The sequence below is a fragment of the Oncorhynchus nerka genome, linkage group LG23 (genome assembly GCF_034236695.1).
Source record: "Oncorhynchus nerka isolate Pitt River linkage group LG23, Oner_Uvic_2.0, whole genome shotgun sequence".
Taxonomy (NCBI): domain Eukaryota; kingdom Metazoa; phylum Chordata; class Actinopteri; order Salmoniformes; family Salmonidae; genus Oncorhynchus; species Oncorhynchus nerka.
In genome coordinates, this window is record NC_088418.1 from 9502111 (window position 1) to 9517126 (window position 15016).

General features: G+C 54.4%; 1 protein-coding gene across 1 annotated transcript in view; it reads right to left on the reverse strand.

Annotated features, from left to right (window-relative positions):
* sft2d1 (SFT2 domain containing 1) overlaps positions 1-15016 on the reverse strand; it is a 62399-nt gene that overhangs the window by 30571 nt on the left and 16812 nt on the right. The window contains exon 4 of the mRNA XM_065007828.1: positions 1789-1870. Coding sequence (XP_064863900.1) covers positions 1789-1870 — 82 coding nt within the window. The remainder of the gene's footprint in view (positions 1-1788; positions 1871-15016) is intronic.

A 15016-nucleotide genomic window follows, 5' to 3' on the forward strand; every position in this document is an offset into this window, starting at 1 on the left:
AAATACAACCTGTCCTCAAGGTAGCTAGGTGAGATAAATCACGTATCATCACAGTCGTAGTAAATAAAACCTGTCCTCAAGGTAGCTAGGTGAGATAAATCACGTATCATCACAGTCGTAGTAAATACAACCTGTCCTCAAGGTAGCTAGGTGAGATAAATCACGTATCATCACAGTCGTAGTAAATAAAACCTGTCCTCAGGTAGCTAGGTGAGATAAATCACGTATCCGTAGTAAATACAACCTGTCCTCAAGGTAGCTAGGTGAGATAAATCACGTATCATCACAGTCGTAGTAAATACAACCTGTCCTCAAGGTAGCTAGGTGAGATAAATCACGTATCATCACAGTCGTAGTAAATACAACCTGTCCTCAAGGTAGCTAGGTGAGATAAATCACGTATCATCACAGTCGGAGTAAATACAACCTGTCCTCAAGGTAGCTAGGTGAGATAAATCACTTATCACAGTCGTAGTAAATACAACCTGTCCTCAAGGTAGCTAGGTGAGATAAATCACGTATCATCACAGTCGTAGTAAATACAACCTGTCTTCAATAAAGCAGCTCTCAGCAAAGTCAGCCCGAATGAGAAAAGCTGCTGTGGGATTACCTACTATGATCGTTGTATGCGGTTGTTTAACTTAACATTGGTTGACAAGGACATCTGTGTATGTCCTTTTATAAAATGTCAATCTCATGTCAATTTTATTTGTTACTAAACCTCTATTTAAACTAGGCAAGTCAGTTAAAGAACAAATTCTTATTTTTACAATGACGGCCTACCCCCGGGCCAAACCCGGACGACGCTGGGCCAATTGTGCGCCGCCCTATGGGACTCCCAATCACAACCGGATGTGATTCAGCCAGGATTCGAACCAGGGACTGCAGTGCCTTAGACCGCTGCGCCACTCGGGAGCAGTGGAAGCAGAAGCTAGGCTTTAAGCAGACGCTAGGCTATAAGCAGAAGCTAGGCTATAAGCAGAAGCTAGGCTATAAGCAGAAGCTAGGCTTTAAACAGACGCTAGGCTATAAGCAGAAGCTAGGCTATAAGCAGAAGCTAGGCTATAAGCAGACGCTAGGCTATGCGCAGAAGCTAGGCTATGCGCAGAAGCTAGGCTATGCGCAGACGCTAGGCTATGCGCAGACGCTAGGCTATGAGCAGACGCTAGGCTATGAGCAGACGCTAGGCTATAAGCAGACGCTAGGCTATAAGCAGAAGCTAGGCTATAAGCAGACGCTAGGCTATGAGCAGACGCTAGGGTATGAGCAGAAGCTAGGCTATAAGCAGACGCTAGGCTATAAGCAGACGCTAGGCTATAAGCAGAAGCTAGGTTATAAGCAGAAGCTAGGCTATGCGCAGACGCTAGGCTATGAGCAGACGCTAGGCTATAAGCAGACGCTAGGCTATAAGCAGACGCTAGGCTATAAGCAGAAGCTAGGCTATGCGCAGAAGCTAGGCTATGCGCAGACGCTAGGCTATGAGCAGACACTAGGCTATGAGCAGACACTAGGCTATAAGCAGAAGCTAGGCTATAAGCAGAAGCTAGGCTATAAGCAGACGCTAGGCTATAAGCAGAAGCTAGGCTATAAGCAGAAGCTAGGCTTTAAACAGAAGCTAGGCTATAAGCAGAAGCTAGGCTATAAGCAGAAGCTAGGCTTTAAACAGAAGCTAGGCTATAAGCAGACGCTAGGCTATAAGCAGAAGCTAGGCTATAAGCAGAAGCTAGGCTATAAGCAGAAGCTAGGCTATTTAACAGTTGAATACGTGGATGTGCAGTAGGTAGTTACCAACACAACACAGGTGGCTATCAGTCTGGTCGGTTCAAACATTCTCTTCAGCTGCTTCACGGGTCCCATCAGGAAACAGGTGCTGCAGACAGATAACGCAAAACACACTGGTTACAACATAGAAATAATGCCTAATAGATTCTAGATTTAAGATTTCTAGATTTCAATAGACAACATATTGATCACACAGGCCCAGAGAAACAATTTTTTGTTAAAAAAAAACTACGGAAAATAAATGTATGATGATAGAGACCTTTATTAAAGGGGGAATCTGGGATTCAAACAACAAACCCGCCCCACCACTTTTTCGGTATACAGCTGAGCGATTTAACCACTCGCAAATGTGGAGACGGTGCAATTATTGCAAAGGACTAACCATCCGTGACATCAAGATGATTGTTGAATCTTGTTTTGAGGCTATACAGTGTTTGTTTACAATCCCATTGTTTACAAACAATGGAGTACTACAATCTTATATTTGGGGGAGTGATGGAGTAAGTAAGACCGTTTGAACTAAGCTCACGAGTAATTTAGAATATACTCTTCAAGAATCAAAATGGCTATATAGATCACTCATTTGAGTCAATAAATAGATGTAACAATCACAGATTCCCCATTTTAAAAACAGGGAGAAAAAAAATGGCTATTTACATAATTGACAAGCAAAACAAATACATTGTCATTTCAACGGTGTGAATAGATATTCTGTGGCGGGTTATATAATAAGCCATCTATTATTGGCTACAGCTTGTAAGGACATTACATGGAACACAGTCACATTTAAACCCACGTACAACAAATCCCCACCCCGTCTCCCTATCATGATCAGTCATCAGTATCATTTGTTAAGCACCCACCCTTTTCATTTCCAGCTCTGATGGGATCGATTTTTTGAGTGCATCTGTCATCTTTATCAAATCATCACTTCCTCCCACCTTTCCCTCCCCCAGCTCTAGAGAGATGCATCCACCTGACCTACGACCCCGCTTTCACACAAAGACCCTGGAGAGATGGATCCACCTGACCTACGACCCCGCTTTCACACAAAGACCCTGGAGAGATGCATCCACCTGACCTACGACCCTGCTTTCACACAAAGACCATGGAGAGATGCATCCACCTGACCTACGACCCCGCTTTCACACAAAGACCCTGGAGAGATGCATCCACCTGACCTACGACCCTGCTTTCACACAAAGACCATGGAGAGATGCATCCACCTAACCTACGACCCCTGCTTTCACACAAAGACCCTGGAGAGATGCATCCACCTGACCTACGACCCCGCTTTCACACAAAGACCCTGGAGAGATGCATCCACCTGACCTACGACCCCGCTTTCACACAAAGACCCTGGAGAGATGCATCCACCTGACCTTCGACCCCGCTTTCACACAAAGACCCTGGAGAGATGCATCCACCTGACCTACGACCCCTGCTTTCACACAAAGACCCTGGAGAGATGCATCCACCTGACCTACGACCCCGCTTTCACACAAAGACCCTGGAGAGATGCATCCACCTGACCTACGACCCCGCTTTCACACAAAGACCCTGGAGAGATGCATCCACCTGACCTTCGACCCCGCTTTCACACAAAGACCCTGGAGAGATGCATCCACCTGACCTACGACCCCGCTTTCACACAAAGACACTGGAGAGATGCATCCACCTGACCTACGACCCCGCTTTCACACAAAGACCATGGAGAGATGCATCCACCTGACCTACGACCCCGCTTTCACACAAAGGCCATGGAGAGATGCATCCACCTGACCTACGACCCTGCTTTCACACAAAGACCCTGGAGAGATGCATCCACCTGACTTACGACCCCTGCTTTCACACAAAGACCCTGGAGAGATGCATCCACCTGACCTACGACCCCGCTTTCACACAAAGACCCTGGAGAGATGCTTCCACCTGACCTACGACCCTGCTTTCACACAAAGACACTGGAGAGATGCATCCAACTGACCTACGACCCCGCTTTCACACAAAGACCCTGGAGAGATGCATCCACCTGACCTACGACCCTGCCTGCCACCTCTCCATCTAGCCCAAGCCAACTGAATGCGTCATCTTCATCTTGATGGCGCTGTGTGTCAGTGTGTGTGTGTGTGTGTGTGTGTATGTGTGTGTATATGTGTGTGCCCGTGAATGCTCATCTGAGTGGGCTGTGTGTTTGCAGAGCATCACATCCGTCTATCTGTGACTGGTGACGCAAACAGGCTCTCAGACAGCCACGGGGTGAAGTGGAGTGATGCCGAGGTAGAGGAGGGAGGAGAGGAGAATGGAGTGAAGCTGAGGGGAAGGAGAGGATGTGGAGTGGAGGTGAGGGGAAGGAGAGGATGTGGAGTGGAGGTGAGGGGAGGAGAGGATGTGGAGCTGGAGGTGGAGCTGGGGGAGGAGAGGATGTGGAGTGGAGGTGAGGGGAAGGAGAGGATGTGGAGTGGAGGTGAGGATGTGGAGTGGAGGTGAGGGGGGGAGGAGAGGATGTGGAGTGGAGCTGAGGGGAAGGAGAGGATGTGGAGTGGAGCTGATGGGAAGGAGAGTATGTGGAGTGGAGGTGAGGGGAGGAGAGGATGTGGAGTGGAGCTGAGGGGAAGGGGAGGATGTGGAGCTGAGGGGAAGGAGAGGATGTGGAGCTGAGGGGAAGGAGAGGATGTGGAGCTGAGGGGAAGGAGAGGATGTGGAGCTGAGGGGAAGGGGAGGATGTTGAGCTGAGGGGAAGGGGAGGATGTGGAGCTGAGGGGGGAAGGAGAGGTTGTGGAGCTGAGGGAAGGGGAGGATGTGGAGCTGAGGGAAGGGGAGGATGTGGAGCTGAGGGGAAGGGAGGATGTGGAGCTGAGGAAGGGGAGGATGTGGAGCTGAGGGGAAGGGAGGATGTGGAGCTGAGGGGAAGGGGAGGATGTGGAGCTGAGGGGAAGGGAGGATGTGGAGCTGAGGGGGAAGGTTGTGGAGCTGGGAGGAGGTGGAGCTGAGGGGAAGGGGAGGATGTGGAGCTGAGGGGAAGGAGAGGATGTGGAGCTGAGGGGAAGGAGAGGATGTGGAGCTGAGGGGAAGGAGAGGATGTGGAGCTGAGGGGAAGGAGAGGATGTGGAGCTGAGGGGAAGGAGAGGATGTGGAGCTGAGGAAGGAGAGGATGTGGAGGAGCTGAGCTGAGGAGGAGAGGATGTGGAGCTGAGGGGAAGGAGAGGATGTGGAGCTGAGGGGGAGGAGAGGATGTGGAGCTGAGGGGGGAGGAGAGGATGTGTAGCTGAGGGGAAGGATGTGGAGCTGAGGGGAAGGATGTGGAGCTGAGGGGAAGGATGTGGAGCTGAGGGGAAGGAGAGGATGTGGAGCTGAGGGGAAGGAGGGAATGTGGAGCTGAGGGGAAGGAGAGGATGTGGAGCTGAGGGGAAGGAGAGGATGTGGAGTGGAGCTGAGGGGAAGGGGAGGATGTGGAGTGGAGCTGAGGGGAAGGGGAGGATGTGGAGCTGAGGGGAAGGGGAGGATGTGGAGCTGAGGGGAAGGGGAGGATGTGGAGCTGAGGGGAAGGAGAGGATGTGGAGCTGAGGGGAAGGAGAGGATGTGGAGCTGAGGGGAAGGAGAGGATGTGGAGCTGAGGGGAAGGGGAGGATGTGGAGCTGAGGATGTGGAGCTGAGGGGAAGGGGAGGATGTGGAGCTGAGGGAAGGGGAGGATGTGGAGCTGAGGGAAGGAGAGGATGTGGAGCTGAGCTGGGGAGAGGATGTGGAGCTGAGGGGAAGGAGAGGATGTGGAGCTGAGGAAGGAGAGGATGTGGATGTGGAGCTGAGGGGAAGGAAGGAGAGGATGTGGAGTGGAGCTGAGGGGAAGGAGAGGATGTGGAGTGGAGCTGAGGGGAAGGAGAGGATGTGGAGCTGAGGGGAAGGAGAGGATGTGGAGTGGAGCTGAGGGTAAGGAGAGGATGTGGAGTGGAGCTGAGGGTAAGGAGAGGATGTGGAGTGGAGCTGATGTGGGGGAAGGGGGAGGATGTGGAGCTGAGGATGTGGAGCTGAGGGGAAGGGGAGGATGTGGAGCTGAGGATGTGGAGCTGAGGGGAAGGGGAGGATGTGGAGCTGAGGGGAAGGGGAGGATGTGGAGCTGAGGGGAAGGAGAGGATGTGGAGCTGAGCTGAGGGGAAGGAGAGGATGTGGAGCTGAGGGGAAGGAGAGGATGTGGAGCTGAGGGGAAGGAGAGGATGTGGAGCTGAGGGGAAGGAGAGGATGTGGAGCTGAGGGGAAGGGAAGGAGAGGATGTGGAGCTGAGGGAAGGAGAGGATGTGGAGCTGAGGGGAAGGAGAGGATGTGGAGTGGAGCTGAGGGGAAGGAGAGGATGTGGAGTGGAGCTGAGGGGAAGGAGAGGATGTGGAGCTGAGGGGAAGGGGAGGATGTGGAGCTGAGGATGTGGAGCTGAGGGGAAGGGGAGGATGTGGAGCTGAGGGGAAGGGGAGGGGGAGGATGTGGAGCTGAGGGGAAGGGGAGGATGTGGAGCTGAGGGGAAGGAGAGGATGTGGAGTGGAGCTGAGGGGGGAAGGAGAGGATGTGGAGTGGAGCTGAGGGGAAGGATGAGGATGTGGAGCTGAGGGGAGGGGAGGATGTGGAGCTGAGGATGTGGAGCTGAGGGGGGAAGGAGAGGATGTGGAGCTGAGGGGAAGGAGAGGATTTGGAGCTGAGGGGAAGGAGAGGATGTGGAGCTGAGGGAAGGAGAGGATTTGGAGCTGAGGGGAAGGATGTGGAGCTGAGGGGAAGGAGAGGATGTGGAGCTGAGCGGAACGAGAGGATGTGGAGCTGAGGGGAAGGGGAGGATGTGGAGCTGAGGATGTGGAGCTGAGGGGAAGGGGAGGATGTGGAGCTGAGGGGAAGGGGAGGATGTGGAGCTGAGGGGAAGGGGAGGATGTGGAGCTGAGGGGAAGGAGAGGATGTGGAGCTGAGGGGAGGGAGAGGATGTGGAGTGGAGCTGAGGGGAAGGATGTGGAGCTGAGGGGAAGGAGAGGATGTGGAGCTGAGCGGAACGAGAGGATGTGGAGCTGAGGGGAAGGGGAGGATGTGGAGCTGAGGATGTGGAGCTGAGGGGAAGGGGAGGATGTGGAGCTGAGGGTAAGGAGAGGATGTGGAGTGGAGCTGAGGGGAAGGAGAGGATGTGGAGTGGAGCTGAGCGGAACGAGAGGATGTGGAGCTGAGCTGAGCGGAACGAGAGGATGTGGAGCTGAGGGGAAGGAGGGGATGTGGAGCTGAGGGGAAGGAGAAGATGTGGAGCTGAGGGGAAGGAGAGGATGTGGAGTGGAGCTGAGGGGACGGGGAGGCTGAGGGGAAGGAGGAGAGGAGGGAAGGGAGGATGTGGAGTGGAGCTGAGGGAAGGAGAGGATGTGGAGTGGAGCTGAGGGGAAGGAGAGGATGTGGAGCTGAGCTGAGCGGAACGAGAGGATGATGGAGCTGAGGGGGGAAGGGAGGATGTGGAGCTGAGGGGAAGGAGAGGATGTGGAGCTGAGGGGAAGGGAGAGGATGTGGAGTGGAGCTGAGGGGAGGAGAGGATGTGGAGCTGAGGGGAAGGAGAGGATGTGGAGTGGAGCTGAGGGGAAGGAGAGGATGTGGAGTGGAGCTGAGGGGAAGGAGAGGATGTGGAGTGGAGGTGAGGGGAAGGAGAGGATGTGGGGCTGTGCTGAGGGGAAGGAGAGGAAGTGGAGTGGAGCTGAGGGGGAGGAGAGGATGTGGAGCGGAGGGGAAGGAGAGGTTGTGGAGCTGAGGGGAAGGAGAGGATGTGGAGCTGAGGGGAAGGAGAGGATGTGGAGCTGAGGGGAAGGAGAGGATGTGGAGCTGAGGGAAGGAGAGGATTTGGAGCTGAGGGGAAGGAGAGAATGTGGAGCTGAGGGGAAGGAGAGGATGTGGAGTGGAGCTGAGGAGAAGGAGAGGATGTGGAGCTGAGCGGAACGAGAGGATGTGGAGCTGAGGGGAAGGAGAGGATGTGGAGCTGAGGGGAAGGAGAGGATGTGGAGCTGAGGGGAAGGAGAGGATGTGGAGCTGAGGGGAAGGAGAGGATGTGGAGTGGAGCTGAGGGGAAGGAGAGGATGTGGAGTGGAGCTGAGGGGAAGGAGAGGATGTGGAGTGGAGCTGAGGGGAAGGGGAGGATGTGGAGTGGAGGTGAGGGGAAGGAGAGGAAGTGGAGTGGAGCTGAGGGGAAGGAGAGGAAGTGGAGTGGAGCTGAGGGGAAGGAGAGGATGTGGAGGTGAGGGGAAGGGGAGGATGTGGAGCTGAGGGGAAGGAGAGGATGTGGAGCTGAGCTGAGCGGAACGAGAGGATGTGGAGCTGAGGGGAAGGAGGGGATGTGGAGCTGAGGGGAAGGAGAGGATGTGGAGCTGAGGGGAAGGAGAGGATGTGGAGTGGAGCTGAGGGGACGGAGAGGATGTGGAGTGGAGCTGAGGGGAAGGAGAGGATGTGGAGTGGAGCTGAGGGGAAGGAGAGGATGTGGAGCTGTGCTGAGGGGAAGGAGAGGATGTGGAGTTGTGCTGAGGGGAAGGAGGGGATGTGGAGTGGAGCTAAGGGGAGGGAGAGGATGTGGAGTGGAGCTGAGGGGAAGGAGAGGATGTGGGGCTGAGAGGATGTGGAGCTGAGGGGAAGGAGAGGAAGTGGAGTGGAGCTGAGGGGAGGAGAGGATGTGGAGTGGAGGGGAAGGAGAGGATGTGGAGCTGAGGGGAAGGAGAGGATGTGGAGCTGAGGGGAAGGAGAGGATGTGGAGTGGAGCTGAGGGGAAGGGGAAGGATGTGGAGCTGAGGGGAAGGAGAGGATTTGGAGCTGAGGGGAAGGAGAGGATGTGGAGCTGAGGGGAAGGAGAGGATGTGGAGTGGAGCTGAGGGGAAGGATGTGGAGCTGAGGGGAAGGAGAGGATGTGGAGCTGAGCGGAACGAGAGGATGTGGAGCTGAGGGGAAGGAGAGGATGTGGAGCTGAGGGGAAGGAGAGGATGTGGAGTGGAGCTGAGGGGAAGGATGTGGAGTGGAGCTGAGGGGAAGGATGTGGAGCTGAGGGGAAGGAGAGGATGTGGAGTGGGGGAGCTGAGTGGAGCTGAGGAAGGAGAGGATGTGGAGCTGAGGGGAAGGAGAGGATGTGGAGCTGAGGGGAAGGGGAGAGGATATGGAGCTGAGGGAAGGAGAGGATGTGGAGTGGAGGTGAGGGGAAGGAGAGGAAGTGGAGTGGAGCTGAGGGGAAGGAGAGGAAGCTGGAGCTGAGGGGAAGGAGAGGATGTGGAGCTGAGGGGAAGGAGAGGATGTGGAGGTGAGGGGAAGGGGAGGATGTGGAGTGGAGGTGAGGGGAAGGAGAGGAAGTGGAGTGGAGGTGAGGATGAGGATGTGGAGGTGAGGGGAAGGAGAGGATGTGGAGTGGAGGTGAGGGGAAGGAGAGGATGTGGAGTGGAGGTGAGGGGAAGGAGAGGATGGGTGGAGCTGAGGGGAAGGAGAGGATGTGGAGTGGAGGTGAGGGGAAGAAGAGGATGTGGAGTGGAGCTGAGGGGAAGGAGAGGATGTGGAGTGGAGGTGAGGGAAGAAGAGGATGTGGAGTGGAGCTGAGGGAAGGAGAGGATGTGGAGTGGAGGTGAGGGGGAGGAGAGGATGTGGAGTGAGTGGGAAGGAGAGGATGTGGAGTGGAGGGGAAGGGGAGGATGTGGAGTGGAGTGGAGGTGAGGGGAAGGAGAGGATGTGGAGTGGAGGGAGGTGGGGAAGGAGAGGATGTGGAGTGGAGGTGAGGGGAAGGAGAGGGTGTGGAGTGGAGGTGAGGGGAAGGGGAGGATGTGGAGTGGAGGTGAGGGGAAGGAGAGGATGTGGAGTGGAGCTGAGGGGAAGGGGAGGATGTGGAGTGGAGCTGAGGGGAAGGGGAGGATGTGGAGTGGAGCTGAGCTGAGGGGAAGGAGAGGGATGTGGAGCTGAGGGGAAGGGAGAGGATGGGGAAGGAGAGGATGTGGAGCTGAGGGGAAGGAGAGGATGTGGAGCTGAGGGGAAGGGGAGGATGTGGAGCTGAGGGGAAGGGGAGGATGTGGAGCTGAGGGGAAGGAGAGGATGTGGAGCTGAGGGGAAGGAGAGGATGTGGGAGCTGAGGGGAAGGAGAGCTGAGGGGAATGAGAGGATGTGGAGCTGAGGGGAAGGAGAGGATGTGGAGCTGAGGGGAAGGAGAGGATGTGGAGCGGAGCTGAGGGGAAGGAGAGGATGTGGAGCGGAGCAGAGGGGAAGGAGAGGATGTGGAGTGGAGGTGAGGGGAAGGAGAGGATGTGGAGTGGAGCTGAGGGGAAGGAGAGGATGTGGAGTGGAGGTGAGGGGAAGAAGAGGATGTGGAGTGGAGCTGAGGGGAAGGAGAGGAAGTGGAGTGGAGGTGAGGGGAAGAAGAGGATGTGGAGTGGAGCTGAGGGGAAGGAGAGGATGTGGAGTGGAGGTGAGGGGAGGAGAGGATGTGGAGTGGAGGTGAGGGGAAGGAGAGGATGTGGAGTGGAGGGGGAAGGAGGATGTGGAGTGGAGGTGAGGGAAGGAGAGGATGTGGATGTGGAGGTGAGGGGAAGGAGAGGATGTGGAGTGGAGGTGAGGGGAAGGAGAGAGGGTGTGGAGTGGAGGTGAGGAAGAAAGAGGATGTGGAGGGAGCTGGGAAGGAGAGGAAGTGGAGTGGAGGTGAGGGGAAGAAGAGGATGTGGAGTGGAGCTGAGGGGAAGGAGAGGATGTGGAGTGGAGGTGAGGGGGAGGAGAGGATGTGGAGTGGAGGTGAGGGGAAGGAGAGGATGTGGAGTGGAGTGAGGGGAAGGAGAGGATGTGGAGTGGAGCTGAGGGAAGGAGAGGATGTGGAGTGGAGGTGAGGGGAAGAAGAGGATGTGGATGTGGAGCTGAGGGGAAGGAGAGGAGTGGAGTGGAGGTGGAGGGGAAGAAGAGGATGTGGAGTGGAGCTGAGGGGAAGGAGAGGATGTGGAGTGGAGGTGAGGGGGAGGAGAGGATGTGGAGTGGAGGTGAGGGGAAGGAGAGGATGTGGAGTGGAGGGGAAGGGGAGGATGTGGAGTGGAGGTGAGGGGAAGGAGAGGATGTGGAGTGGAGGTGAGGGGAAGGAGAGGATGTGGGAGTGGAGGTGAGGGAAGGAGAGGTGTGGAGTGGAGGTGAGGGGAGGGGGAGGATGTGGAGTGGAGGTGAGGGGAAGGAGAGGATGTGGAGTGGAGCTGAGGGGGAAGGGAGGATGTGGAGTGGAGCTGAGGGGAAGGGAGGATGTGTGGAGCTGAGGGGAGGAGGAGGGGATGTGGAGCTGAGGGGAAGGAGAGGATGGGGAGGAGGATGTGGAGCTGAGGGGAAGGAGAGGATGTGGAGCTGAGGGGAAGGGGAGGATGTGGAGCTGAGGGGAAGGGAGGATGTGGAGCTGAGGGGAAGGAGAGGATGTGGAGCTGAGGGGAAGGAGAGGATGTGGAGTGGAGCTGAGGGAATGAGAGGATGTGGAGCTGAGGGGAAGGAGAGGATGTGGAGCTGAGGGGAAGGAGAGGATGTGGAGCGGAGCTGAGGGGAAGGAGAGGATGTGGAGCGGAGCAGAGGGGAAGGAGAGGATGTGGAGCGGAGCTGAGGGGAAGGAGAGGATGTGGAGCGGAGCTGAGGGGAAGGAGAGGATGTGGAGCGGAGCTGAGGGGAAGGAGAGGATGTGGAGGCGGAGCTGAGGGGAAGGAGAGGATGTGGAGCGGAGCTGAGGAAGGAGAGGATGTGGAGCGGAGGTGAGGGGAAGGAGAGGAAATGGAGTGGAGGTGAGGGGAAGAAGAGGATGTGGAGTGGAGCTGAGGGGAAGGAGAGGATGTGGAGTGGAGGTGAGGGGGAGGAGAGGATGTGGAGTGGAGGTGAGGGGAAGGAGAGGAGTGGAGGTGAGGGGAAGGAGAGGATGTGGAGTTGAGGGGAAGGGGAGGATGTGGAGCTGAGGGGAAGGAGAGGATGTGGGAGGGGAAGGTGGAGGTGAGGGGAAGGAGAGGATGTGGAGTGGAGGTGAGGGAAGGAGAGGATGTGGAGTGGAGGTGAGGGGAAGGGGAGGATGTGGAGTGAGGAGGTGAGGGAAGGGGAGAGGATGTGGAGTGGAGCTGAGGGGAAGGGGAGGATGTGGAGTGGAGCTGAGGGGAAGGGGAGGATGTGGAGTGGAGCTGAGGGGAAGGAGGGATGTGGAGCTGAGGGGAAGGAGAGGATGGGGAAGGAGAGGATGTGGAGCTGAGGGAAGGAGAGGATGTGGAGCTGAGGGGGAAGGGAGGATGTGGAGCTGAGGGGAAGGGAGGATGTGGAGCTGAGGGGAAGGAGAGGATGTGGAGCTGAGGGGAAGGAGAGGATGTGGAGTGGAGCTGAGGGGAATGAGAGGATGTGGAGCTGAGGGGAAGGAGAGGATGTGGAGCTGAGGGGAAGGAGAGGATGTGGAGCGGAGCGGAGCTGAGGGGAAGGAGAGGATGTGGAGCGGAGCTGAGGGGAAGGAGAGGATGTGGAGCGGAGCTGAGGGGAAGGAGAGGATGTGGAGTGAGGGGAAGGAGAGGATGTGGCGGAGCTGAGGGGAAGGATGTGGAGCGGAGCTGAGGGGAAGAGAGGATGTGGAGCGGAGCTGAGGGGAAGGAGAGGATGTGGAGCGGAGCTGGGGAAGGAGAGGATGTGGAGGGAGCTGGGAGGGGAAGGAGAGGATGTGGAGCGGAGCTGAGGGGAAGGAGAGGAAGTGAGGGGAAGGGAGGTGAGCTGAGGGGAAGAAGAGGATGTGGAGTGGAGCTGAGGGGAAGGAGAGGATGTGGAGCTGGAGGTGAGGGGGAGGAGAGGATGTGGAGCTGGATGGGTGAGGGGAAGGAGAGGATGTGGAGTTGAGGGGAAGGGGAGGATGTGGAGCTGAGGGGAAGGAGAGGATGTGGAGTGAGGGGAAGGGAGGTGAGGGGAAGGAGAGGATGTGGATGTGGAGGTGAGGGGAAGGAGAGGATGTGGAGTGGAGGTGAGGGAAGGGGAGGATGTGGAGTGGAGGTGAGGGGAAGGAGAGGATGTGGATGTGGAGCTGAGGGAAGGGGAGGATGTGGAGTGGAGCTGAGGGGAGGGGGAGGATGAGAGGTGGAGCTGAGGGGAAGGAGGGATGTGGAGCTGAGGGGAAGGAGAGGATGGGGAAGGAGAGGATGTGGAGCTGAGGGGAAGGAGAGGATGTGGAGCTGAGGGGAAGGGGAGGATGTGGAGCTGAGGGGAAGGGGAGGATGTGGAGCTGAGGGGAAGGAGAGGATGTGGAGCTGAGGGGAAGGAGAGGATGTGGAGTGGAGCTGAGGGGAATGAGAGGATGTGGAGCTGAGGGGAAGGAGAGGATGTGGAGCTGAGGGGAAGGAGAGGATGTGGAGTGGAGCTGAGGGGAAGGAGAGGATGTGGAGCGGAGCTGAGGGGAAGGAGAGGATGTGGAGCGGAGCTGAGGGGAAGGAGAGGATGTGGAGCGGAGCTGAGGGGAAGGAGAGGATGTGGAGCGGAGCTGAGGGGAAGGAGAGGATGTGGAGCGGAGCTGAGGGGAAGGAGAGGATGTGGAGCGGAGCTGAGGGGAAGGAGAGGATGTGGAGCTGAGGGGAAGGAGAGGATGTGGAGCTGAGGGGACGGGGAAGGGCTTAAGGTGGAGCAGGAACATTATTAAAGCCTTTAACCACGTTTCCATCCACAGTTTTAATGCGCGTAAAGTCATACCGTATATAACAACATGACAGCTACAACGTAAAGTCATACCATATATAACAACATGACAGCTACAACGTAAAGTCATACCATATATAACAACATGACAGCTACAACGTAAAGTCATACCGTATATAACAACATGACAGCTACAACGTAAAGTCATACCGTATATAACAACATGACAGCTACAACGTAAAGTCATACCGTATATAACAAAATGACAGCTACAACGTAGTCATACCGTATATAACAACATGACAGCTACAACGTAGTCATACCGTATATAACATGACAGCTACAACGTAGTCCTACCGTATATAACATGACAACTACAACGTAGTCCTACCGTATATAACAACATGACAGCTACAACGTAGTCATACCGTATATAACAACATGACAGCTACAACGTAAAGTCATAGCGTATATAACAACATGACAGCTACAACGTAAAGTCATAGCGTATATAACAACATGACAGCTACAACGTAAAGTCATAGCGTATATAACAACATGACAGCTACAACGTAAAGTCATAGCGTATATAACAACATGACAGCTACAACGTAGTCATACCGTATATAACAACATGACAGCTACAACGTAAAGTCATACCGTATATAACAACATGACAGCTACAACGTAAAGTCATACCGTATATAACAACATGACAGCTACAACGTAAAGTCATACCGTATATAACAACATGACAGCTACAACGTAAAGTCATACCGTATATAACAACATGACAGCTACAACGTAAAGTCATACCGTATATAACAACATGACAGCTACAACGTAAAGTCATACCGTATATAAAACATGACAGCTACAACGTAAAGTCATACCGTATATAAAACATGACAGCTACAACGTAAAGTCATACCGTATATAACAACATGACAGCTACAACGTAAAGTCATACCGTATATAACAACATGACAGCTACAACGTAGTCATACCGTATATAACAACATGACAGCTACAACGTAAAGTCATACCATATATAACAACATGACAGCTACAACGTAAAGTCATACCGTATATAACAACATGACAGCTACAACGTAAAGTCATACCGTATATAACAACATGACAGCTACAACGTAAAGTCATACCGTATATAACAACATGACAGCTACAACGTAAAGTCATACCGTATATAACAACATGACAGCTACAACGTAAAGTCATACCGTATATAACAACATTACAGCTACAACGTAGTCATACCGTATATAACAACATGACAGCTACAACGTAAAGTCATACCGTATATAACATGACAGCTACAACGTAAAGTCATACCGTATATAACAACATGACAGCTACAACGTAAAGCTACAACGTAGTCATACCGTATATAACAACATGACAGCTACAACGTAAAGTCATACCGTATATAACAACATGACAGCTACAACGTAAAGTCATACCGTATATAACAACATGACAGCTACAACGTAAAGTCATAGCGTATATAAAAACATGACAGCTACAACGTAAACAGGTACAATTTTCTAAAATAGCGACAGAATTTGTTCGACATGGTGGGATCTTTTTGTGTCTGTA